The sequence below is a fragment of the Lepisosteus oculatus genome, chromosome 17 (genome assembly GCF_040954835.1).
Source record: "Lepisosteus oculatus isolate fLepOcu1 chromosome 17, fLepOcu1.hap2, whole genome shotgun sequence".
In the NCBI taxonomy this organism is placed as follows: domain Eukaryota; kingdom Metazoa; phylum Chordata; class Actinopteri; order Semionotiformes; family Lepisosteidae; genus Lepisosteus; species Lepisosteus oculatus.
In genome coordinates, this window is record NC_090712.1 from 5461001 (window position 1) to 5488066 (window position 27066).

A 27066-nucleotide genomic window follows, 5' to 3' on the forward strand; every position below is an offset into this window, starting at 1 on the left:
TGTAATTCTGAATATTATAGTACCTGTGTAAAAAATTGATTTTGAGAACAAGATTATGTTAAACATCTGCACAGTCTGGTGTTGCTACCTGAAATAATTAATTTCTTTGTATAGACTATTTTACTTTGTGAGAACAGATCTTTTTATTTATATGGGATTTTTTACCTTTACCTTAGTAAAAATTTAGAAAACAAAGAAGTGTGAAAAAATGAGTTTACTTTGTATGACTGATTTGCTTTTAAAAATGTCTGACCTCTTAAATGGCCATTTCTGTAATTTGTTCTATCGAGGTAATTTAATTTACAAAAATATGTATTTAAATGAGAAAAATTTGCCACAAGTGTAGTAAAAAATCGTGAAAATCTAAGCTTGAACCACCCGTCTGCCTGCTGCCCCTCCAGGGGTACTTTTTCATAGCGAGTTACTGCAAAATCTGCATTTCATTCAGGATGTTTAACATTTCAGGATAAGCATGTTCTGAGTAAGCAAGTCTTTATATTCTCTGAAAGCCTAGATCTTGTATTCTGATTCATGACCTTATGATATTGCTTTGACAGAACGAGGCTTATAAAAGCATGAATCTTCATTCATCTAAAGGTTCACTCCTACCAATAAGCTACTGAACTTAGCGCAATCTGTCTGACATATGATAGTCTATTGGCAGTGCTATGCTGTTTATGCTACATGTAGTACTGTATATAGATATTAGTCTTTTTTTATTTTACAAATAAGATACTTTAGACTTCACTTGATAGTCACTAAGTCTACACCTGTGTGGTTAGGATAATTTTTGTTTTGTATTCTGAAATACATAAAAGAAGAAAGAAACTTAAGGCAATTTAGTTGCTAGGCAAACCAGTCTTTTAATGTAACCACAGTGAATGCATAAATTAGTTTAAAAGCGAAAAGGTCTATTATGAAGAAATACTTTTCCCAAAAGCCTTGTCATGTATACATGGCATATAGAATAAAAAAATGAATGGATTTTCTTTACTTGTGTTGTGTACCTTTCATAAAGTGTATGGTCTGTAGACCATAGCTCACTCAATTTTCAACTTTCAGGGTAGTGTTTAATTGAAATTCTTCTGGTATTAATAACACAGATAGGCAGCTTGAAAACTGCATTTACTACAACCCAGAATGAATCTTTGCATCATGAATTAAATTTCACTTCAGCCTCAATGCATACAAAAGAACATTTAATGTGATTGAATAATTAGTATCTTTATGTAAAGACACATTTCAATTGAGTGTGTCAGGAATGGGAATGTGTTTTTTTAGGAACAAATACATTTGCAGGAGGAGGTACTGTATGATCCTGCATTATAGCCCAACTGAATCCCTACATCCTACCTTCCACTGAATGGAAAATATTGGGGGAGCAGGACAGGCATTGGCACAGCACACCCTGCAGAGTTTGATTTGTGCCGTTTATTGCAAAGGAAGGAAAGAGATTCCTTTCATCAGAACGGAGACTTGAAGTCTTTTCAGGCTTGTAGTGCTTCCTGGATCTCCAGGCCCTGAAGATACCAGCCTGTGATAGGCAGCTGACAAGGTCTGGGAGAGTGGACTTGTGCTCATCTCGGAGTCCCTCTGATAGTACAGTAGCTGCGTAACAAGGTAGTTAACAGCAGGGACCAGACCTGTCCCTCTGAATCAGGCCCCATCAAGGGACACTTATCAACTGTCTGAGGACCAGCTAGTCTCTTATCACGCAAACCCCACTGGGCATTGCTCTGATAGCCTGAATGAAGCGGCTTTATAAAGAAATGTACTGCCATGTTTTTAACTGCACAGTCTTGGCACCTATGTGTTCTACCTTAACTGCCTAGCCCAGTATGACCTAGCTTATTAACCCAGATGACCATCTGCTGACCAAAAAATATGTTTTTATTGTGAAAAGGCAGGATTGTGTTGTATTTGCACACTGCCCATCCCCCCACCCCCCGCCTTTCTGTGTTTATTTCACGTGTAAAAAGTGTTGAAGCTGATTATTACATTTATAGTAGTGATGTTAAGATGCACTTGGGGAATGGAGTATTTTTGAGATGGCCTTTTCCATGCCATGCAGCAGTGATGGGGACGGAGCCATGACCAGACCATTTTTAAATTAAGAGATGAGGGGAAATATCCGTGACGTCTATTATATGGATTTATCAATTTCCTTAATCTGATACTTTTAAAAACAGATTTTAAGATGCACAGCCTGAAAAGAAAAACAAACAAACAGAAAAGCTAATCAGAGTTTTTTATTTCTGAGGAAAAAAAACTTTTCTAGAAGGATTATTGAATATCGTTCAGAGTTATTTGCGGAAGACAATGTGAGTACAAAAGACTGTTATTATTAACTGGCACAGACGTGCCTAGATGTCATTCCTCTGGGGATTAAACTAGTGTTTGCTTTCAGGAATCATGATTTCCTGTCCACAAGAGATAGCAGAAGCCCTTGGCTTTTCGAAAGAAGAGGCTTTCGTTGTGTTGATAAATTATAGCCAGTGTCACAAAGAGAAATGAAATACTCTCCCTGCTGACATTAAACAAATTATCGTCTTCAGGATCAGATCAAGAAACACAGCGACATCGTTTTTCAAAGGAGGATAGACAGAATTGGGAAGTACATACCATTGAAGGCTTAGTGTGGATGATCGCTCATTGGTCCTGATACAACTTTGTCTCATGCATTTTTTTGTTGTTGATTCTAAGTTGAGGTTCAATAGAGCATCACTGTGATTCAGAATGTATTGGGCGGATGTGTGGTCCTTCATACACTTGTGTAGAGCTTGCTCTAGGTGTGTTTCCAGTTACTGTACAAATGAGAACATGATTCCTACAAGCACTGGACAGCAGGACCACACAGAGGCAGAGCGGACTGCTGTCCTGTCTTGTTTGTTTGTGTTTAGTTTATAACACTCAGAGAGGGATACAGTAGGTGTCTTTCTTGCTTCGGTGAAAGATCAGTGTTTTCTTTTCTAGGGTGGAACCAAATGAATACAGATTGTTTTGTGTGTTCTTTATGGAAACACAGCAGTATCCCTTTCTCTAGTTTTAGAAGCAAAATTCTCTTAACCATGATTTATATTTGACCGCAATAGTAAAATTACATTGATCATTATTACATTACCATATACAGTAATACAGTTGGGCTTTGATATGAATTAATTTCAAGTTTGCCGTGTTAGTAAATAATAAAATTAATTTGCTCTCTTCACCCATTAAATTTTTATTTCCTAATACAAGGTGCACTTTTCCTAAGTGTTAGTACACCACTGGGATATGATTGTAGCTGCCTTGCTTTAAGAACGGCCATTCAGCTGTATTTAATAATTCACAGAGAGGTACTGAAAGGCAATAACACATAATTTGAAGTCTATATTTAAAGGAATATTACTGTTACATTTTTTAAACATATTATATATTACAGTTACTACATGTTGCATTTTTTTATTCAGAAAAAAAAACGCAGTTCATTCCTTGTTCTGTATCAAGTCTTTTCTATAGTACTCCTCTGTTATTGGCCAGAATTTGAATTGAGTTTACTTTTTTAATGCTAAGTTTCTAGTAGTATTCTGGTTCTTCAAGACAAGAAATTGTTGCAGTTTTATTTTTCCTAACACTACTTAACACTTCTCCAAAGTTCTAACATACAAGAACAGATGCTCAAAAAATATTTTGTGCATGTATATATTCTTTCTTTTGTACCCTGAGAAAGTGTTGCTATTATTCTTTCTCAAATAGGCATCTTCATTTATATTTTCTTACCATTTATGATATTTACTTTAGTGGAGGAATTTGTTAAATGTAATTTATTGTTTTAGTGAAGCACAATAAAACGGTTTTGGTTTAAAGCATACTGTGTTCAAAGGGGTCAGATTTAGGTAAAATGCAGCGCTACTCTAGGCTGGTTCTTCATGTGTTCCTGTATCAATGGGAATGCTGTAGATGTTTTCTGTACTGTGTTAAATATAACATGAAGTCTGTACTTGAATTATGGTGGTCTTACTGTGCCAGCTGGCAGACAATTTCCCAACTTCAGATGTATAAGTTTTGAGTTAATAAGTTAATATGGCTAATACAGTATATTGATCACAAGTGTTGGTCTAAAAATGGCAATGCTGAAGTCGTTCTGTTTCTCTGATTTCCTTCTTCGAATTCAATGGAAGGCCAGACTTCACAGTTCCCTCAGTTTTGGAATTGTTCGGGGGGGGTTCTCCCATCTGGATCATTGCGTTCTGGGCGCGGACGGTATTTTTCTCAGGGACGGCGCGAGCGGCGAGTTACTTCGCATTCCAGAAGTGGCTGTGCGCTGGGAGGGCCGGGCCCTGTGTTAATGGCAGCTCCGTGCCTGGGCCCTGGCCATTCAACGCCACTTACACTAGTGTAAACAGCCCTGCTGGGTTGCAGAGGGGCGTGAAATTCTCCGGGACCTCTGATTTATTACCTTGGGGAGCCTAGAATCACAGGATCTGTAACTTTACCCGGCTGTTGCAGCTCTGCTTATCTCATTTACAAGATGGGTTTGTGCACAGCAGGAGGGGTCTGATTAACCACAAGACTGTCCATATGCATCATATAGAAATATCCACGTGGCGGGGCTTGTACTCTGATTAGGGCAGCTAGCTACTCACAATCTTCCAGCGTTTGCCACGCGCTGTATCGCAAGGTTTTAAATATTTACCACTCATCCCTCCATTTCCGTGTCAGAATTATTATCACGCGCTGTTACAGTTTTGTTTTTATCGCAAAAACCATAATGGTAGTCATCAGTGCTGTCGTTAACATTACATCTGATTTGTAATGAATTGGACTGGTAGCATTGCATTTTGCTGAATGGGAATGGAGACCGCGCAGTCCTTGTGCAGAGAGTATCCCAAGCCGGAAAGAGGGTTGTGTTTAGGAATGCTCTGCTAAGTGTCCTGACATTGAGGTCACTTATCAGTACAGGGGACACTGTTGTCAGCAAGTTGACCGAGCCTTCAGCAGGTTTGGAAGATTTTATACTCCTTATGCCTTTAGTAATGAAACTCCCAAGCGAGATAAAGCCAGATAATAAGAGCCTCAGATAATATTAAAATTCTTGACTGTGTTAGAATCCTAATCCATTCATCCTGAAGGATCTCAAAGGGGAGAGAACTCACTTCACCCACCACAGAAGTGAAGCACCAGACCTGGGTGACACACAGCACCCCTCTGCACTAGCAGCTGCACTGCACAGTAGGTCAGGTGAATGAGCGAGAAACTGCTTCCCCAGCTGAATTATGGGGAAACTTCAGCTAAATCAGTTCATACAAGTGCAGAGTGGAATTAAGGTTGGACATCCGGGTTTTAACACCTTCTGCTCTTGCAAACGGAGCCTGGGGAACTCTGATGACTTAAGTGCTCAGGACCTCCGTTTAGCGGTTTGAGCAACTGAACTGCCGACAGTGTTGAATTTTGTGTTTATTCGTGAGTAATATTATCATCAAAGCAAAACCAGTAAGATAATGATGATGAAATTGGCCTTTATAAAATATATAAAGCCGATCGTAACAGTGAAAACGCATACTACAGCGGAGCCTGTTCAGGTCTGTTTTTTTTATGTTTTATGGCTTAAACAGCATTAATGAAGCTGTCACAAATCACAACTGATGAGCAGGTACATGTAGCACCTGTAGTACATGTAGCAAATGGACAGAAGTCTTGTGATATCTACAGTAGCACAGCTCTGTCAGTAGGACAGCTCTACAGGTCTGATTGACTTGTGTTGTTCCAACAGTTCCGGATTTATACCATCATTCAGTGACCACTGCCTGCGGTCAAGAAGGGTCAGGTAGTGAATACAGTAATCTACTTTTCCGATGTGCTGTAGTTCTACAGTAAGTCCCACATCTTATGGATCTTCTGAGCTGGCAGGTCTGTATTGGTGACACTAATGACCTTTACTTTCTCTTGTGCAAGGAGGTGTAGCTATCCTGCAGGGCCTCTCCTCCTACAGAGCTGAGACAGTGTCTCATTAGATGGGTTTGAGCAGACCTTCCAGGTGCTGATTTGCCTCTAAGACCATCTTGCTTGTTGGTGGCGGCCGGAGCCTTGCTGAACGAAACCAGCCTGGGCAGAGCTTCCCCGGGCACTGGGAGCCAGAAACACCGGTTCAGATTGGTGTTCGATTGAAAATGTTGGGAAACGCTGCAGCGGAGATCTGAGTTGCCCAGCTTTCTCCTTCTGTGTCGTTCTACTGTATGTGGCAGCATTTCTGGATAAGAATTTGAAGTTGCTTTTGCATTTCCCACAAGTCGGATTTCGTTCTTTGGGCTTCCATGCTGTACAGCAGAGCTGAATATGTTCTCTTCTAAGTCAAAATGGGAGCATTGTTCAGTGGGAATGGTTGTCATATGAGCAGTCAGATGAGGTATGAAATAGGGTGGTTGCCATCACAGGAGGGGAAACATCACAGCTATGTCTTTCCAGAATTACCTTTCTGCCCTGTTTGTCCTGATTGAAATTCACATTAAACACACAGAAATGATGTACTTCTAAATTTGACGTAACACTTTTGTAAGAGGAATTAAAATAGTGCAGTTTAGGAATGCTGTAGGTTTGGTAGGGGGCAGTGTAGTTAATATGTGTAGAAATATTTTTCAAGTGCCTGAATATCCACTTTGGCCGTATTCAAGGCTTCCTGCAAACTATTAGATGTTAAACTTATGTTGTTGTGCTTAACAAAAGGAGCTTGGGACTTTAATGTGTGGTTTCCAAGTCATTTTGAAGTAAGTGTTGATCTCATTAGGATTTTTTTTTTCAATTTACAGAATTCTAAGATTCACATCATATTTCAGTTTTACTCTAGGATTTCTTAACCAAGGATTCTAGCCAAAGGGCACCTCGTTTACCCAAATAGGGATACCGTACACCACCAGCACACTGATGGGGTCTCATTGTTCATTAAGAGGTCCTTTAGAGATGAGGTGATTCACCTGGGAACTGTATAGTTAGTAATATTACTTTAATTTTCTGAAACAATTCTAACTTATCTCTTTTCTCTCCTCTAAACTGTATCTGTCAGATCCTATGTCAGGTCTGCACTGAAAAACTGGAATAATGTCCTGAACAATCAGGGGCCTGAAATTAATCTAGCCTGCGTAGTTTCTGCTGTTAACCATTAGGTTTCAGTCAAGTGGCTACTTCTCTGTGTGTGGCTCGTGAGTCTGAAATCAGGGCTTAATGGTGGATTAAAGGATAAAAGCTTTTAACAGTCGACAAATTGACCACCTTAACCACAGCAAATGACTAAATCCCAGAAACATTAGCAACAGCTAGTAAAAGAGTGGCCTCTGTGCTTTACCATTTGGAGTGTTTTATTTATTGTTTAGGTTTAGGAGAGTTAACAGATTTAAATTCTATAAACTGGAAAAAGATAAAGTTAAAGATAACTGGAAACAAGGTGACATATGTAGCTTTTTGTGTGGTGTGTCCTTCACTTGTGAATATAAGTATGGTAAGCAGCAATTAAACTGTTCAGTAGACACTGGGACATCAGGACCATGCTGTGTAAGAGAGATTAGCCGTAATAAGAACATCACATTAGTGGAAGGAGTTACTCATCACTAAGTGTTTTTCATGTGTGGGAAGAGGTTATACATTTTGTAAAACTTTTTACATTTGCATTAATGTATCTATAAAAGGTGAACAGTGCAATTAGTTCTTCCCTTTTTTTAATAGATAAATAAATCTCTAAAGAAAGTTGCAGTATTTTATCAAACTTTCTCGATTCCATTTGAGAAATTATTTTTACACTTTTTATAATAGCCTCTGAATGTTCTCTGATGAAAAGTTGTCAACATGCCATTGTCAATTTCTTTCCAATCTGTTTGTAACAGTGTTTGACAGACTCCTCTGTAAATACAGAGCTCTGCAGCCGATCAGAAGTCCTGACAGGCACTTTACAGAGAACATGTGGTGTCTCCTCTCTGACATTAACACTCCCTGTCTGACCTTGGTGTAGGCTTTTCCTTAAAAGCCATTTATGGGGATTATCAGATGGAAGCTGAGTATTTCACAGTATTCTCTGTATCTTAATCACCTGTAAAGTTCATCAGCTTTGTTTCTAAATTCTTATTATGTATTATTTATTTTTCATAACATTTCCTAACTACATAAGCATCTCGCAATCACCTAGCAATCAGTTCTAATTTGCACCCTACAGTATGTTATTACATAAAAAGCCTAGATTGAGTGGTTGGTATCTAAAAGAAATACAACCTACCCTATTTGAGAATTGCATATCAAGAGTTTTCTGTGCTGCCTTTTAAAACTGATTCACCCATAATTAAACAGTATTCTGTAATATCTCTAGAAATACAGTTATTGAGAGTCTGATGATTTTTTTCATTTCCAAGTGGCAGTGAAAATGAGAGACATGCCTCTCATTTATGTTTGCATTCTTTCCCTCTGCAATAGTATACAGTGTAGTCTGGAACTACAGTATCCGGCGTTTGTAAAAGTGCAGGATTGACAATGTTTCTCAGTAGTATGTAAGAAACAGCTAGCTCACCGACATCCACACACATGTCAACACTACACAAAGCGATCAAACCTTTCTAGCAATATAGTTTTTAAAATGTACAGAAAGGTCTAGGCAACTTCAGTCTTGCTGTTCCTTTTGGAATGAGTGATTGAGTTTTCCTTTGCAAGGGCTTAGAGGGTTTAATTTCTGTCCAAACAGCCTGTGTTGTGTTCACAGTGTTTGGAAGCCTGTGGCTCTGGTGGGGCAGTGTCCTTTGACACAGCTGTGCGAGTTCACGGAGGGACCAGGGTGGACGTAATCTTTCGGTTAGCCAAAACAAGCCGACCCTCAGCAGAAACCACAAAATTAACTTTTTTTTCTGCTGCTTTATTTTTAAAATAAAGGTTCAGGTTGTTTGCCTTGCGCCTACCCTGTCTGTCATGGGGTCACCCTGAACAGGGAGTGCTGTGCTTTTCTTAGCCCCAGAACAGCCCCGCCACTGCATAACTGCCCTCTGTAGGGAGGAGGGAAAGACTTTGCCCAGATGCTCCTACGCAGTATTTTCACTCATCCAGCACGCATGCATGAAAATATAAGAATGCAAAGTCCAGAAACACAGCAGGTCTGTTGAACCTTTTAGACAGAGCCTGATACCATTGCTTTGTTCACCGCCTTGATGTTCTGCCATTACAGTGCATTTTGCAGTTCCCAGGTAGGAAGGTGTTAAAGTAAGTGGAAATAAAATGACACAATTGTTTTGTTTTGTTTTTTAAACTATTGCACCCAGGATGTTCAAGGTGGGTGTTATTATTAGCATTCCTAAAGAAGAAAAAACAGAATTCTCTTTGTGATTCCCTGTCTTAATGGCATTTAAAATTGGTGTCTCAATTAGTTGTCCAACCCAAGGGGTCAGCACTCAAGTCTCTTTGCTTGGTGCCATCATCAGGTTAACCTTGAAACAAGAGGGTAGACTAAACACATGCTACATTAACCAGGGCTTAAACAAAATGAAACAGTTGTGCCTCAAAAAAACCTATGCGCTATTTATTTATCATGGGGAAATGAGAACAGGAGAGCGCAGAGGGCTGATAATATAAGGTTTCTTATTTTTATTTCTTGGTTAGCTCTGTTTGTCTGCGGCACGGTCTGTTAATCCTGCAGATGGGGTTTTTCGGATGAGGTATCCTGGGAGGACGACGGTCCGACACACTCTTCTGAAAGGCGATTCCACCGGTTGGGATTATTTGCACGTTTAGCGCTTGTCAAGGTCAGAGTGGAGATGCCAGAGGTTTCCATTCTTTTGTAGGGCCTCCCCTCTGCGCTGCAGATTTGGCTTGTCAAACATGTGAGGTGACCCTGGCAGGATGTGGGGCATCTCGCACGTGGCACAAGGGGGCCCCGGGCAGCTGGAGATAAGCGAGAAAGAGAAAAAAACTCGAGTTCATGACACGCAAGAGAACAAACCTTAACTTATCTGCGAGAGTCGCTATCCTTATTCTTCAAAGCAAAGTTTGACAAGCCTTCAGATTCTTTTAGAGTGCTCTGTATCTCCACATGCACATAATGGGTATCTCCTGAGCAGTGTGTGGTTTGTTCACTTGGCCTTTTAGTTGTGTTAGGCGGCAATTATCTGCTGGAGAAATCAACACAGGCTATAAAGCACAAATCAGAGGTGTCCTTTTGTAGATCCCTGACATTTTGGGATTCTCTGTATCCTGGTTTTACAGTTCGAAGTCGACTTTGCAAATGTATCTTTGTAAGTGCCATAATTACTGTTGATGCTATGAAACCAAGCGATAACCACGTTTCCATTTTTATTTTTTTAAACCAGATTAGGTATTATAGGAGGTTTGGTGACAGCTTTGCTCGACAGTTAAAGATGTTCTTTGCTGCTCGTTCTCAGTCCTAACAGTCCAGTGAGGAGTAAATGATCTGAAAGTCTCCTACAGTATAGTAAGGAGAGCTGGAGTAGCCCTGAAGTTCCCTAATGGTGAATAAGGGAGACAGAAAATGGGCTAGTGGACAGTACACTGGGTGCCAAAGCTCTTGAAATGACAGGTCTGTTTTGCATCACAGATTTTGTTTCCATTTCCTCCCTTTGGCTGACCTTGAATACCGTGTTAAGAGCTGGAACAGTGTATTTTGTTCAGGAAGCGCATTATTTTTCTTTTGCCTGTCTTTAGTGTTTGCCTGGAGTGTGAAGCTGGCCATTGGGGACTATTTAAACAACAGCCTGAATATGCTATATAAATCACAAAGATATGCTTTTCCTACTTTTTTGTATTTTTTTTCGAAGAATATGTAATCTCCTTTTGCTGCTTCCTGGTTTAAAATCACTAGTGCTAATGAAAATGATAACAACTTTAAAGGAATCGTTTTTTCACGCTACGCCTACTAATACTATACTGCTGTTTTCCTGCTCTATCCTGTCCTCTGCATCTGCATAGAGTAACCATTTGGCCTGAAGTAGTACTCTTATTCTTATTACAAGGTTAAAATACATAATACATAAGAGGTGTTGTAAATAATGTAGAATGAAAAAAAATCCCTTTTTGTTTCTTGAAAAGAATAGAGGTGTTAACCCTGGTGTCCTGGCCAATTTTCCCCCAGGCCTGTTCAATTCATGGCCTCCTAATAATCCTCATCTATGAACTGGCTGCATCATTTCCACTGATAGCTGGTGTGTGGTGAGCGTCCTTGTACGTTTTGGCTGCCGTCGCATCATCCAGGTGGGTGCTACACATCTGTGGTGGTGTAAGGTAGTCCCCATTAAATTGCTTTGAGTGGAGTGTCCAGGAAAAGCGCTGTATGAGAGTGAGGATTATTAGTAATAATAATAATAATAATAATAATAATAATAATAATAATAATTGTGTCAGATTGTGACATTTTTTAAAACCATTTCAAAGGGGAGTCCTGTGGGAGTGGAGAGCAGGGGCAGCCAGCCTGCAGAATAGAGTGTGTGGGGGCTATCAGGCCGGGTGTGCATCTGGTCCAGCAGATAAGTTGTTCTTCAGGAAGTTATTGCACATGATGAGTTCCTTACAGCCCAAGTGGTCTAAGGGTTATAGGTCATCAGGAAGTAGGTACAGGAAGGGGGGAAGATAACTTTCAGAGGATGAAGATGGAATAGATAGGATCCAAGAAGGAATAACAATTCAGATGGTTGTGTCAGTGCTGGTTAGAAATGTCCAAGGAAGATTTGAATGTTTATTTTTACACAAAAGCAAATTGTCTAAACTTCTCTCTGATTTTTTTTAGACCTGATTAAGACCCCTCTAGAAAGAAGGGAAAGAGGTCTGGCCAATTGTGAAGTCCAGTAAAACCAGTCCTCATATCTTTAATATGTTGATTGTTAATTGTTAATCACCATCCTGTACCACACATGATTGCACTTTCCTTTGCTAATTTTTCATAGGCTAGCTTGCAGGCTGTATGTATCCTAACCTCGAGCATATCCCACAAATAACTACCATTTTATCATAACTACAATGTCAGTAATATTGATTTCTATGCTGTACCAGTAAATAGGTTCTTACTGAAACCGTGTTCTTTAAGGATTTTGAAATCCTATTTTGCTGTAGGAGAAACTATCTGACCTGGATGTCAGAACACCCCAACAGCTATGTGTGCTATATGTCACAGAAATTATAAAGGCAATTTTGTTCTTTCTCAAGGTTATACTTCTTACCCCTTCTGTTTACTAAAGCTCTTACAAATATGGAGTCCCATGAGACACATAAAACTGACTTTTTAGGAAAACGACCTCAGTAGGAATTGGAAGTCCCAATTAGACACCCTTACACAGAGTGTTGTGTTAAAAAGCAATCCCTATTTTTATAACACAAGGTGACTCGAGACCTTGTGCGGAGTGTCTTCAGGGTGCCTAGTGGGTCAAGGGACCTTTAACTGATTCCCAGCGTAGCTAATCGATCCAATAGAAGCAAATTCACACTTAATAAAACTCAGCAGATTGTGTAGCGGAATGACCCATCTGAGACTAGGGAACGAAAATAAGATTATCCCAAGGATTTTGTGACTTGAGGCAAAACATTGAGCTAACACTTATTCTGTAATTTCTGCCTTCTTCTATTGCTAATACATAGACTCCCCTTTGCTTCGGGTTCAGTGTAGTCTTCTGCCAATTGACTTTGTTATTCAATGCTTGATGGGCTGAATGGCCCCCTTTGATTTGTAGCCTTTTGTAAGTTGTTGCTGCAACTGGGAAATGTATATGAATAATTGTGTGCATCGGTGAATATCGTGAAATGGGATGTAAATTAAAGAACTTTTTCAATCAGGTTTTCTGCAGCATTCTATCAAAGGGCATATAAACTGTCTGGGTGGCAGGGATTAAACTGATCATTACTGAGGACTAAAACAAAAAGGAACACAGTCTCATCAGCTTTACAGATTACAGTAGTATTGCAGGTTTCTTGCAAAAGACTGGGAGAGATGACAAACACCTCCACTAATCTAACTCTCCACGACGACATACTAAAATCACTAGAAGAATCGCAATCTGCTTTCTGCTTCTCTCCTCCACCCCATCTCCACCTTTGCAGCGCCTCACCCCTCATGGGGATCCCACTGTAGCTAGCTGGTCCTACAGCCCTCAGCTATGCAGGTTAAGCCAAAGCGTAGGCGTTTCCTGATTGGGCAATGTTATTCCTCTGGAACTTGTAACGAGCTTGTTTGATTTTGTTTTTGTGTCGCCCCTGTGGCACATCGCTACAGTGCGATAAGGCGTTCGCCCGAGTGTCCAGGTGAAACTGAGCGTGTCCAGTGCTGCTGAAGATCCACTGTCAGCAGATGGGGGTTATCACTGGCAGGTGCTGGGCTTTAACACACTCTGTCTTCCCTCATTAGTCACACACACCACACTCCGTGCTGATGGAAACACAGTAAACAGCTTCACAGAACAAGGCTCCAACAACACTTTTCTTGGGTCAACCCATTACAGAGGACAGGTCAGGTTCATGACTCTACAAATAACCACAGATAATAAATGCTGGGCTTTCAAACAGCACAAAGCTATGATTGACTACGGGACTAGGTGGCTAGTTTAGAAAGCTGTGAAGCAGGACCAGAATAGTGTATGTTCAGGCATGGGTTTGAGCAGCTCAGTTATTCTGTACAGCAGATTCTATGATGCGGTGCTATAAGGTCAACAACCCTAAATATCAAATTATTTCCATTATTTTGTGTCACAGTGTGACATGCCTTTGAACACCGTGATTTGCACTGCTGCTTCCTTCTTTATATTGGGGACATGTGATCAGATGATGATACATCTTTGGTTGTGGTCTCAGTTTGAATGTGTAAGTACAGGCTTGTAGAAGGAATTTAGCAAAGAGCAACAATAATTAGGCATTGATTTCGAAGAGTCATATGTCATATGAATTACATTTGGGACTTTGAAGGCGTTATTATTGAATCTTTGATTTATATTCACAGTGGTGTTTGCGGTAGTTTTCGTTTGAGTTTTAATTAGGTGAGGGACATTCTTTTTATACTTGCGGGCAAATAAAATATTTTGTCTATAGACAAAGTAATCAATAATGTCTTGTGGGATGTTCATCTGTAATATATTTTAAGTTGGGAAGAAAAGGTTTACGGTTAAATTCATGAAACAGGTCATTGTTAATTAACATTTTAAAATGGGTTTTCCAAACAGAAGATAAAGTCCACTCCTTTCCTTCAATCATATGGCCTGTGTTTCTGTTATAAACAGTGTTTCTTTTCTGAAGCAGGGAAAAGCTGATAAAAGTTCCATCTTAATCCAGGGTGCTTGACCCCCTGGGTATCCGGGGGCGTGTAATGAGTTCCCCAGCTGAGGCCTCGGATTCCTCCAGTCGTGTTTCCCTGCTCGGAGGTGTGCTTCACTCTCCGTTTGTTTGTTTGGGAAAGATTAGTAACATTAAATCCTTACAACATCCTGGAAAAGTGCTGGAGGTTCTTTTGAGGAGAACAGAGAAGGGCTCTTGTCCCAGGACCTGAGGTTGTTTCAGTGTTTCATTTTACAAACTTTCGTTTTCAGGGGACAGCTTTAGGTCCAAGACTCGTACACTCCAGATGGGTTTCATGGATAAGTAGCCTTTAGTGTTAACATGTACTGTAGTGTCCTCGCGTGGTTTCTGCAGGCAGCAGGTTTTAAAGGACATGGTAGGACCTTTCGACCTGCATGGTCAGCTTTTGTAATTGTAAGTGATGTTGAGTTAGGAAAAAAAACATGTTATATCTGTACACAATCTAAGCCTGTTGCTTCATATTGAGGTAAGCTTCTTACTGTATTCTGTCCCAAAATGGTGATTTCATAGCTGGTTGTTTAATGAAGTGACCAATAATAAATGGAAATTGCAGAATCTTCCAGATTGAAGTAACTTTAACGCCAAGATACATGTATTACATAGTTTTCTGGATCAAAATTTTAATGTCTGTGCTCCCAGCTTTTTTATTTTAATTGTCTGAAGTTGGCAGTTGCGAGGTTTTAGAAGGACTTTCAGACTGCGTTTTGGTATCCATAGTTGAGCTTCATGAGATTTGGAACATTATCTTTGCTCACTGGCACTTTGCTTTGGTCTTAATGATTAGTCTATTTAATTAGAAAGCTTTCAGGGTGGACATTACAGAAACACTAACTTTATATATATATATCCCTTTATTTACACAAGCACTTTCTTTCACAAAAAATATGTAAGAGAATGATAATACATGGAATTCTAGAAATAATCTTTAATGTGGGCAATCGTTTTGTGTCTTTTCCCCCTTTACTCTGGAAGTGCCTTCTCTTAGATTTAAGAACCATTTTGAAGCCTTTCCTTGAGCTTGGCAGGTGTTCAGAAGGGGAACCATCCTTGCATTTCAACAGGAAGCAGATGCAGAACGCTAATTCCCAGTGGCGGGCAGACGCACCACGCTCCTGGGGAGAGTGTTATCAGCATGGCCAGGCTGTCTACACTGTGAGACTCCCCATTCGCTTCCTCAGCACCTAATGAGCAGTCCACCTGATAATCACGCTGCTGCAGTGCCTATTTGATCTGTGTGTGAGGGTCGGCCAGGAGCCTAAACATGTCTCGCAAGGCTCGTTTTACATTTGTTCTTGAATTTGTACTGCGGAGATAAAGGCCGAAGTGACATGGTGCAGGGGGGAGCCAAATGTCATCAGGAAGCTCAGTGGGGCACCTTACCTTGCGTCAGTCCTCCTGGTGTCACTGTCTTTGTAGAGGCCCTGCAGTCTGGCGAATAACTTTCTGTTTCATTGGCTGCAGTCTCTGAGTATGAGGGTGAGGGATAAAATGAATGAAATCTAGTGGAAGAAGTATGTGACTCTAAACGTGGGTTGATGGCATATCTTTGGATATATATGTCATACATTCTATTCATACACACACGCCGTACTTGTGCTTAGGCAATGCTGTCTCTTGTCTTGCGTCATTGGATAACTCCTGGTTGTGTTCCTTGCTGGTTTTCGTTACTTTACTTGATATAGGTGGGAAATAATGTGAGCTCTTGATGGCTTCCTAATAGTTAAAGATAACTTCATGCCACTAAAAATAGAAAGAAATGTGCGTTTTGTTTTATTTTTGCTGTGCTGACTGCTTCATTGAGACCACACCTACGGCTTGGAGTGCCTTTGTGAGCGAGTGAAGTCACTGCTTTTGATGTCGCCCACTTACCTGCAAGACCGTCATTCCCAGCAGGTCCTGCTGTCCTAAATAGAGCCAGCTGTGCTGTAGAGGCTCTGCAGTGCGCAGTGTGGGTCTGGCAGCAGCTTCGCGATTAACAGCAGGACAGTAACACTGCATCTCCGCATGATTCCCTTCGTGATTGGCTTCACATCCTGAGGCTGCTGATGTAGACAAGACTCATGAAGCACATCAGTGTGAAATCCTATTTAAAAACTTTGCCTGCTTTCCATTAAAAGTTTTCATGCATTAAAATAGCAATGAAATGCTATTTACATACCAGCGGTATATCAAATCAAATCAAATATTTGTTTCTCTTTTCTTTAACATAATGTCATCATTATGATCAATTACAATTTGTGCAACATAATTTCAATGACAATAGATACAAGTACTGTACTTATCCATATAGCTGTGGACATTTGTGTACATTAAAACAGAACCCCTTAAACATATACAGGTGAGTGGTCCTGTTCAACTACATGAGAGAGTGATAATCTTTTGCTAAGTTAACGTTTTGGCCAGGAGTAGTCATCAATGTAATAAGCTTTGTTCTGAAAGTTGTATTTCCAGTTTACCTACAGTAGTTCATTTTCTGATAATATTTGACAGAAATTGAACTACTGTAGGTTAAAACAATGGGGAAAAGAAGAGTACTTGGTTCCTGTTGTAACAGCTTTTGGAGCTTACAAATGTGTTCTGACTTTGAGAAAGAAATGTAATCACTATAAATCACATACTGACAAAATAATTTTTCTTTCCTTTAGCCCGTGTCCAGAACAGGGAATGGGAGATGAATTCAACCTCATGGATCATTCTGACTTGTACATCCTAGACTTCAGTATGTGATCTTAATCTTTTTCTACATACTTTTCCTGTTTACATCTTTTGATCTTCAACAACCCACCCCCCAGCCCTCACAATTTTGCTTTCCCGGCAATAAGATGGGATTTCTGGTAATAACACGATACACTTTCAGCACGGAAGTTGGGAATTAGATTCAGATTTCAGGGATGGCAGGAGATCCATACCTTTTAACTTTCCCTGCCTTCATTTACATACAGTACTGTACCCTCGGCCCTTTTAAAATATTTCTGCATGTTAAGCTCCCCCTCCATCACAAAGCATTTGTGAATGATCAAATTTGCTAAGGCACTCTGAACATCCATGCAGTGAATCCATGTATCAGCTAACAAATTCTTGACGCAGGCTGAAAGACAATCTAACACAAGGTGCAACGAGGTGGAAAAGGGACAAGCCATCTCTTTGATCTGTGTTGAGGTTAGCGTTTTTAGTTGAGGGTATTAATGAATTCCTCCGACTCACTTCACTTATTGGTAAACCGCCAGACTTCTGTTTCAGTCTTATTATGTGGTATCCACATGGGTGTGATCTAGAAGCAACATTCCCTAAGTCATGTCTGTGAGTAGGTCATAGAATAGCTTGTCCTTGAATCTTTGGTAAAACACCTGTTTGTCTCATATTAAAGAAAAAAAAATCTTTGAAACAGAGTATATGGAGAAACTGAGTGATATTTCCTAGATCTAAAGAATCCCGTTCTCTGTAAATTATCTGTAACCAAGGCAGGGTATTGAGTTGTCAGGAATGACAGCACCACTAGATAGACAGCAATTTGCTACAGTACATAAACGAGAAACACTGGAGTCACCATTATGTACGATATAACCTAAGCTTTTGTTTTTGAGTGGTTTAAGTAATTCTGTGTGTTGTTTTGATACCAAAGGAATTCTTGTTGTTCATTGGCTTCACTTAGTAATCCATAAGACTGCAATAAAAATAGCCCTGACATCTTACTGTTCTCTTTTTTTTATTAATAAGGCCCCAATCTGAAGACATTATGCAAATTAGCTGTTATTCAGTACAGTCTGGACCAGTCTGGGCTCCCACATGACATCAGGTAAGAATTGTTCCCCTTTGGTTAAGGCATTTTTTTTCTCATTAAAAACAAGCCTATTGGTGGTTTTCCTTATTTATTTAGAAAAATGTTTGGTCTCTTTAGGCCTCATAAGCTCTCCAGGAGGTTATTTATTCAAAGTGAAAGGAGTCTCTGACTACGACCGTCAACAAAAGAACTGAATGTAGTTCTAACTTAACCTTCCCTCACTGAGAGCAGGGATAGAAACTGCATTGCTGCCTTAAAGAAGCTTTTAGGTGCTGTGGCAGAGGGTGAGGTCAGAGTCCAATTCACTCTGTGTTGCCCTTATTAAGGGTTCTCTAACCTGACTGAGGGGCACCTACTCCCTCTTACCCCAGAGCTGCTGTGCACACAGTGAGTGTGAGGGAGTTTGAAACCAGAGCCATAGATAACAATCTGAGGCCTGACCTTTCACCTCTCATCAGGTCACCACTAGACCTCGTCAGCAGCCAGCTTCTGGTTATCGGATTACAGCAACTTAATGTTAAAGCTTTCCAGAAATGTTATGGGGACGGGGAGGCAATGCGTCTAACCCACCACAGATAGTTATTCAACAAGCAAAGTGGTCACTACTCAACAGCTTCCCCCTGTGTGTTTTTCTTCTGCTGCGCCATCTTTGAGTTGTTTATCAAGGCAGGGAAAGAAAACAGACTGCACCTCATGACGCAGAATAGTTACACATCACGAGAAAGGACACCCACTTCGGCAGAAATGAAACCTAAGGGTGCTTTTTGTTGTTGGGGGAAAACGTAACCCCAGACTTGTTCATAGATATTTACTCTAAGTCTTTTTTCTGCACGTGCACACACCCAAAACATTTTGTATTGATGATCATGATATCGAGTCTTCTTTAATGATTAGAAGTGCAAAATCTCTCACAGAAAGCAGTAACAGAGAAGAAAGTCTTTTTTATTTCATCTTGTCTGGCCTCATTCTTATTCTATTCTTTGTTTTCTTCTACATCATTTTCTCCCTCCTGTAGTACTATGGTATTTGCCACGTGTGAGTTATTAAGGTTCTCTATGTGCAAAACTAAGCTAAGATGCTTAAGAACACGAGGTTACAAGTAAGAGGCTGCTGTTATGCTTGTCTGGAGCTCACATGGTTTTTCAGTAGCTGAGCCAGCAATCCAGCATGCCAGGATATCAACTTCAGCAACATGGCAGGGTAGCTGGCTCCAGACTCCCACCACTCATTGCGTAAAGAAGTGCCTCCTGTTCTCAGTTTTTAATGCACTTCCATGTAGTTTCCACTTGTGTTCTCTGTTTGTGTTTCACTCTGAGGAAGTCCACCGGATTGACTTTATCAATGCCTTTGAGGCATTTTTAAATACCATGTTGAATCATCCATCTATCCGTGTTCTGTTAGCTTCATCTAATCCAGAGTCGTGGGCAAGCTAAAGCTTATCCCCACAAGCGATGGGTGCAAGGTGGATACACCCTGGATGACACATCAGTCCATAGCAGGGCACTCCCACACCAGGGCCAGGTTTTCCAGAAGCCAATAAAGTAGGTTTTCCAGTATGTCTTAACACTGTGGGAGGAAGCCACATGAACATAGGGAGAACTTAAAAACTCCACGCAAATAGCACTTCAGAGCCCAGGACCCCAGTAAAGCACTGTATCACCATACAGGTACCACCCTACTTGTACAGTATCTTTTTTTCTTCAAGGCTAAAAAGGTCTATTTATTTTAGCCTGTCAGTGTAAAGTTATTCAAATTCTCTGGACTAATTTCAGAGCTGTATTATCTTTTTTGCATCTTGGCACCAAGTTTTACACAATGTTCTAAATGAGGTCATAGTAGTGCATTGTACAGTTCTAATGTAACATGACTTTTCTTTGTACTGTTAATTAAAAATGCCTCTGGAAAACCAAAGTGCATTAACTGTGATTCATTTCCACCAAAAACGTTTTCCCAGAAAGTTGAGCCAGGAGTTTGTCTACAGTGGGACAGACCTTTGGACCTTCATTCTTAAAAGATTACATGTTATTTAATAAATGCAGTATATGTAGGGTTTGACATTCTAGACTGCAGGTTGACAAGAAAACACGTCAGACATAATGGACATTCCAGTTATATGTAAATAGAATCTGTCTTTGTAGACTTTGGCGTGGTCAAAATGCTTTAGTGGGATCTAGAGCACTCCTTTGACTTTAGCACTGTTCAGCTGAACTGAGATGACCTGACACATGGTGCTCCTGGTAGTCGCGGTAAACAGTTTAGGTGCTCATGTTTTGTTCTCCCTCTCTCCTGCAGGTGGGAGCTGACAGCTATGACAACTAACAGCAACATCAGCCGACCGATTTTATCCTCTCATGGCTGAGTCCACTCATCTAGACCTCGTGGTCTTGCTGGCCGCACAAAACCCAAGCAGGACTTTTGATTATCTGTAAATTGTAGAGCCAGGGTGTGTTCACGGGGAAAAATTGCTAATTGCTCTTCAGTTACGGAAACTTACAAAAATGCAGTACAGATTTTCTACATGGATCCATCTGGATTTCACTTGGACTGTTCCAATGTTCTCAAACTGCAGAAAAAGTGCCCATTCTGTTTGTGTTTTAGCATCCCTTTGATCTATAGACACTGTGCGTTATGCATCTACAGTATACATTGTGTCTCCTCTCGCCTACAAATCTCAATTTTAAAACCATTGTTTTGTTTATTAAGGGCTCTAAAATTTGTATGGTTGAATAAAAAGAAGTATGAGGTGAAAATGACTACTGAAACAAATAGGTTGAAGAGCATATATCGAATTCAGTATTTACTTTAAGGAAGGTTTTTAACATTCTATCGAGAGAAAAAGGCAACACTTCTCGTTTCCTCCCTTTTCTCACAAGCATCAGCATATTCTCAAAAACCGCAGGGTTCTGAGATTGAAGGATCAGCGCCCCCTCCCAATAACCAGTACATGCAGTTGATTAATTTCATTTTGTAGACACAGATAGTTACTTCTTTAGACTGGAAAACTGCACATACCTTCTTATTGGATTGTTTTGTACATGCTTGAGGCAAAATCTTTCCAGTGCTGGGTGGTCTTCCTTTTCTATTAACCATATAGCATATTTATGCCAGCATTGGGAAATGTGTCTTGGGTGCAAAATATCACCTCAACTTGCATGAAATCTGCACATTTACATCAGTGTTTTTTTTTCTGTTCTGCACTGAGCACTGCAGCCACTGCTGAAGGAAATTACTGCTGTCCTTTCGCCTTCCTGTCCAATGCCCATGATGTTCTTGAGTCACATTTTTTCCCCACAGTAGCTCATCACATCCGCTGTATGACGCTGAAGAGGAACAGCAAAGAAGCACCCTGCACATGCAGGTATATGACCCACATCACAGCGATGCATGCTACCATGTGTTCACCGAGTGTACAGATCTGCCTTGGGTGTACTGTACCTAGAGTATTTTTATATGCAAACAAAGTACCTTGTAACCTTGAAGTGTTATCTTCTTTTAATACCTTTTGTGAGGCTTAATAAGCTGTATGTCTAGCAATCCTCTTTTGTAAATTTTAATACCAAATGTTTTAATGTGAAATTCACCACAGAAGACTTTATTTTTAACAAAGGCACTTTGAGGGAGCTGGCACAGTACTGTATAGTACTGTATTGAGGTGCAGCCCTCATTGAACTGGTATTTCTTTGGGTTTGTTTTTCCAGATGTTTTTGTCAAAGAAGTGCTGGATTTCTCCACGCCGTTGAATTTAACCACCTACTATAGCAGTGTACCTACTGTAGCACCTTATTAATCAACAATAAGATATTGTGTTAAGACTGCAGTGACTCTACTGTTGTCCAAAGTGTGTGTTTTTTTTTCCATGTTGCTTAGTACGTTAAATCATCTAAAACGCTAGTCACTCATTTTGGATTACACAAATTAAACACCTGAGAGAATGGTGGTTATAACACAATCTACTGTGTGTTTTCCTGAAGCGATGCATGCATCAGAAAACAAAGAAATGCTACAACTCTAATGATGGTTTAATAGGTAAAGGTATATATAATAGCACTCAGACAACGACTGTTATGTTCAGCTGACTAGAATTCATTCATTTGAAGTTACAATTCAGCTGGAGTGTCATAAATAAAATGTTCAACCCCATGAGTTTAAAGTAAAAAGTAGTATTGGACTGATCATCTTGTGGGGCCAAATACAGAAAATGAGGAGAAAAACAGATATTCCCTGCACCGATGAAGAGAAAAATAATGTAGAAATATGATAGTTTCCATCAAATTGTGTTATTGACTGATTTTAACAGATGTTTTTATTAATGGTGTTTTGGCGATGTGAGGGGTAAAAACTATTTCTTTGCAGGTTCTGGCATGTATGGAATATCATAACACTTCTGCTAGCAGTCACATGAGTGTTCAATTTCTAATTTGTGGTCTGCTTCCCTGGAGACTGGCATCCTTTACAGGTCCTTTAATTTTTAATATACAATCATAATTATGTAAACCGTGTTAACATCCAGTTACTAAAATGCCCATTCAAGGGCTGTTAGTAATTGGGTGTTAAGTAAATGCAAGTTCTTTTCTCACCAGAAAATTAACTTTATGTAGTTCGAATAATCCCTAGCAAACGTGTTCACTGTATTTTTTTTTAGATCACTAAACGAGGATATGTGTATTTCACCTGCATTGTACGTCCCAAAGTGTGGAGTGAAAGTATGTAGTTTATAATTTTTTTAAAGGTGTGCAAAACTTTACAAATGAAAAAAAGAAGATTGAACTTTTTGTCAAACAACTGTATCAAATATCGAATAAGAATGTTCCAAATAAATGGTTGAAGGCAGCCTTATGACCACTGTGCACACGTGTGCTTTACTGTAGGGCTCACCAGTGGAATTTTATGAATCATTAATTTAATTTATACAGTGCTTTTCAACCCAGGGGATTCCAAATCGGTTTCCATATTCAGTGGGAGCAACATCATCCACCGCTGAAGAGTATTCCTCACCTAGGTGACACAGAAACCATTCTGTACCAATTCTGTAGCCCCACTGCACACCAGATCAGGTGGGTGAAGGAGTGAGAAATTGCACGTGGTGTTTCAGAACAGCTTTTCACATTAACAGTGAAATAAAATAAGTACCTCCTGTCACAGAATTAAAAAAAAGTTGGTTTAGTTTTTACAGCTTTACAGTTACTGGAGTCAAACAGTACACATCCCAATATTTAAAAGGTACCGAACATTAATTTATCACATCTCTAAAATCTCTTTGAGGAAATAATAGTTCAGCATTAGGCGGGGGCAATTTCTTTTAAGACTTCATGGGTTCAGTTCTTACATTGGATTTTACATGAAAAAATGAATAGACTAAAACTTTGAGATTACTAAAATGAATATCATTCATTTTGTTTGTCTGTTTTTTAGATTTTATTTTAATAGGCTTTTTTGCTGGGGTGTGTCAGGGGGTCATTTTTCACAGGATAGACCATAATTTAAGATTATCTTTCAAGGTAAAAATGCAAACTGAATTTAAATGTTCTAAAGCTCATCTTCACAAGTATGTCATTATTCTGGAAATCTCAATGGAAAACAAAGTTTGTGCTTATTTTCATAATACAGTTAATCAACTTGTCATGACAGTGGGGTCTTTAGGTTGTGGTAATGTAATGAATGCAGAGTAAACATACACTACTGCCCTATATCTTGTTTTGTTCAGACGGTAATATTCAGCAGAAATACTAAAAAATTGTTTTCCTAAATTGGTGGTATGGAATGTATTAACATAATGTGTGGAATTTTATGAGACTTTTGAGCTATTGGTTTGAGAGTCTAGATTAATACTGCACTGATGTAATAATTAAAGTTAAATCTTTAATAACAGAGTTTCTGAAGTTCAGTACTGTGCCGAGGGACAGGAACTTATTCCTTTGATAATAATAATAAGGAACTTAATTATTTACAACTCAAACCATTCACATCACAGATATCAACAGGTATCAAGTATATACGATTCTGTCTCAGATTTACCTCAGTCTGCACATGCATGAATTTTACAGTTTTATTTCATCTACAGGAACAAATGCCTATAGGTGAATTTATCCTTGATCCATCATTGCTTTACAGATTTTGCCTTTTGAAACTCTTTTTGCGATGTACAGTACACAGTGTTTCTCATCAATGTGTGGCTGTTGATTTGTATTCTTATTGGATGGTACTGTATATACAGTTATGAGGGTTATGTGAATTAAGCAGAAACAGAAAGCAGCTGTTTGAGTGCTGGAACCAGATCAACTATTTTATATTGATACAGCAACAGCTTATAAATGGGAAACAGTAAAGAGGTTCTCAAAGAGTAGACAAACACAAAAGACCAAGGGAAAATGAATAGCTAGCTTCTCTAAGGCTTTGTGTTTGTTGTGTGCTTTTAGTTTTTCATAAATATATGATTTATCTGCTAATAGTAAGCCAGTTTTACCGTGCTTAATTATAAAAGTATACAAAATATAAACAGCTGAAATGCTTTTTTTGCTAATAAAATAAATGCGCAAGAAGCTGACTGACTTGATCCTAATCCAATTGTCTGATCCAAATCCTGATGGGCTTCATTCTGAGTTTTGTTGGAAAGGACCATTATGTTGTGAAGTTACCTTCAACTGAACCAACCTAACCATTAAGTTGTCTTTAGGATTTTGACCAGCGTCTGCAGTATAGCTGCCATTGTGAAGGCAAAGGTTAAGTAGTATGTCATCATGACTCCCTGGCCCCTGACTGCGTGCAGTATCGGGTTTCCAAGTGATGTCCACTTCGGCGTTTTACTTTAACCTAATAATACCGGTGTTGAATAATTGCAAAGCAATGCTGATTGAAATAAGTGGCAAAAATATACTTAGCTACTGCCCTCTTGGGGAACACCATTAAAGCGTGAAAAAAATCTGAATACCAAATTGACCATAAAAACTTGAAAAAGCTGTAATATAAGCAATCACCTGCAGCAACTGTACAGGAGTGGAAGCTTGATCAAAGAGCCTACCAAAGACATTGAGTCGTTTCAACCCCTTACCTGTCAGTCATATTGATTACTGGCCTTGTTTTCCCTTTAATTTCCCAGTTTTCCTCTTCAGTAGACGGGGCTGTATTATCAGAGATATTCGTCTCGGGGCAGGCTGGAGACAGCCACTCTGTCTGGCCAGGCAGATTTCACACTGGGCACAAGCAGTAGGCATAAATGCGCCGTTAGAAAATGGCAGACCATTTCAGAGGAACAGTTTGTTCATGTCTATCACCACGCTAAGAGCCAGAGTTGTGCTATAAAGTGAATGTTATCTCCAGTGTTAAGTGCAAGCTGCAGACGGGAGGTCACATAGACTGGCCAAAGAGACACGTTGTCCCATTTCAAACACATATACAATACAGCACAGAGGAAGTCAGTCCGCTGTTGGCCAGTCAAACCCCAAAGAGAGTGGTCATTTCAAGTGTTAATACTGAAGAGATTTGCTGGAAAATGGCTTTTTCATTTCCCTTTTGGTTTAAAAAGCAATTCCTGGTCTTGAAAGCCAAAAGGCAGGCATGTTTTAGCTAATGCATTTCATATAATGATACATATTGGTTACTGCAAAGCAATTAGTGTTAAGAAATTGAATGTTGTTTTTTTAGGGGTGCAGAAAGTTAACCTCTGTTCATGCGTGACGTCCTGTGGACAGATGGGCAGTTCAATTGAAGATTTAAGGAAGTTGGAAATCATTTACTGCTATTTTTTAAAGCTTTTAACACTTTATAGACAAAAAAAAATGATTACTTCTCAGTCTGTCTGAATTCTTTCAAATGTATCATGTTCATTTTTCCTCCATTCCTTCCTGGCATAAAATTTGCAGGAACATTTATACTCTTTGAATTGAAAAATTAACCATTGATAACCTAAGTTATTATCACCTTGTATGCCTATAAACTTTCTGCTGCTTTGAAGTGTTGCCACGTTAACTGAGATATTGTGATCAATAATATGGCTACCAGTAAATATTATGACTTCTTCAAAAATATTCTAATTGCAAATTTGACGTCTTTTTACCATACAGTAGCAATAACAGAGTAATAACATTGACAACACTGATAAAATGATAATTTCACAAACTAATAACTCACACAACAGTACAGGATAAGCAAGCATGGTTTATCAAATTATTCATGATCATTAAATATTAAAATCCATACAGGTAATGACAGATAATGCAAATGAATGTCTCTATGGGCTCACCATCTTCTGCAATGACCTAGGAAAGAACTAGTGAAGTCTAGACATCCTCTGAACCATCCAGTCATTATTTCTTGGTAATGTGCCTGCTGTCCGATATCTTTCAGCACAGAGCACAACACCTGCACCTTAAGGTTCACTGACACCAAACTACAGGGCAAACTTGATTCTGAGACACCTCTTCTATAACAGACTCATAGATTATAACTGATTAGGGGAGATGGACTGCTATGGTGTAGAAAAAAAGGATTTAAAAAATATTTTTAAAGAAGTTAATCAGTAGGAATAAAGCATTATTTTTTAGTCTAATACAACTAAGAATGCATTAGTTTTATTGTTGTTTTAGTATTAAGTGCATGTGCATGCTCTATTATGTGAATCTGCAGGGTTTTTGCTTAGATATCCAGAGGATAACAAGATATCAAACCCAGCTCAAATAACTCACTAGATACTCAATTTAGCTGTGTGTGTTAGCTCCCCGACAAAACTAAAGATCTGGTTGCAAAGTTTCTATTTAAATACGTGAATGCAAAGTTAAACACAAATGAGCTTTTGTTTCTTCCAAGAAAGTAATATGGACATTTAAACATGTACAGTAGTATATTTTCGGTCACATATTGCACATTACCAATAGTATAGTAGTAAAGATTCTGCCATTCATTTATAATGAGCATTTCTGTATTTTGTGTTTATTATTATTATTATTATTATTATTATTATTATTATTATTATTATTATTATTAGTATGTTAACTGTTACT

The 27066-nt window shown here is 39.2% G+C and overlaps 1 protein-coding gene and 1 long non-coding RNA gene across 8 annotated transcripts in view; one reads left to right on the forward strand and one right to left on the reverse strand.

Annotated features, from left to right (window-relative positions):
• klhdc3 (kelch domain containing 3) overlaps window positions 1-23936 on the forward strand; it is a 39392-nt gene extending 15456 nt beyond the window's left edge. For 6 of the 7 annotated variants that reach the window (XM_015362616.2, XM_015362619.2, XM_069180085.1 and 3 more), the window contains 3 exons: window positions 16935-17008; window positions 18007-18085; window positions 20363-23936. In XM_015362616.2, the coding sequence (XP_015218102.1) occupies window positions 16935-17008; window positions 18007-18085; window positions 20363-20429 (220 nt within the window). In that variant the 3' untranslated portion in view covers window positions 20430-23936. The remainder of the gene's footprint in view (window positions 1-16934; window positions 17009-18006; window positions 18086-20362) is intronic. The other variant, XR_001480291.2, reaches the window with a different exon arrangement.
• On the reverse strand, window positions 9566-25284 carry LOC107079337 (uncharacterized). The gene is made up of 4 exons (XR_001480292.2): window positions 25119-25284; window positions 16159-16331; window positions 15670-15753; window positions 9566-9885 (listed from the first exon to the last, which is right to left on the reverse strand). It is a non-coding gene; the product is annotated as an uncharacterized lncRNA (long non-coding RNA).
• Window positions 25285-27066: the final 1782 nt, after the last annotated feature.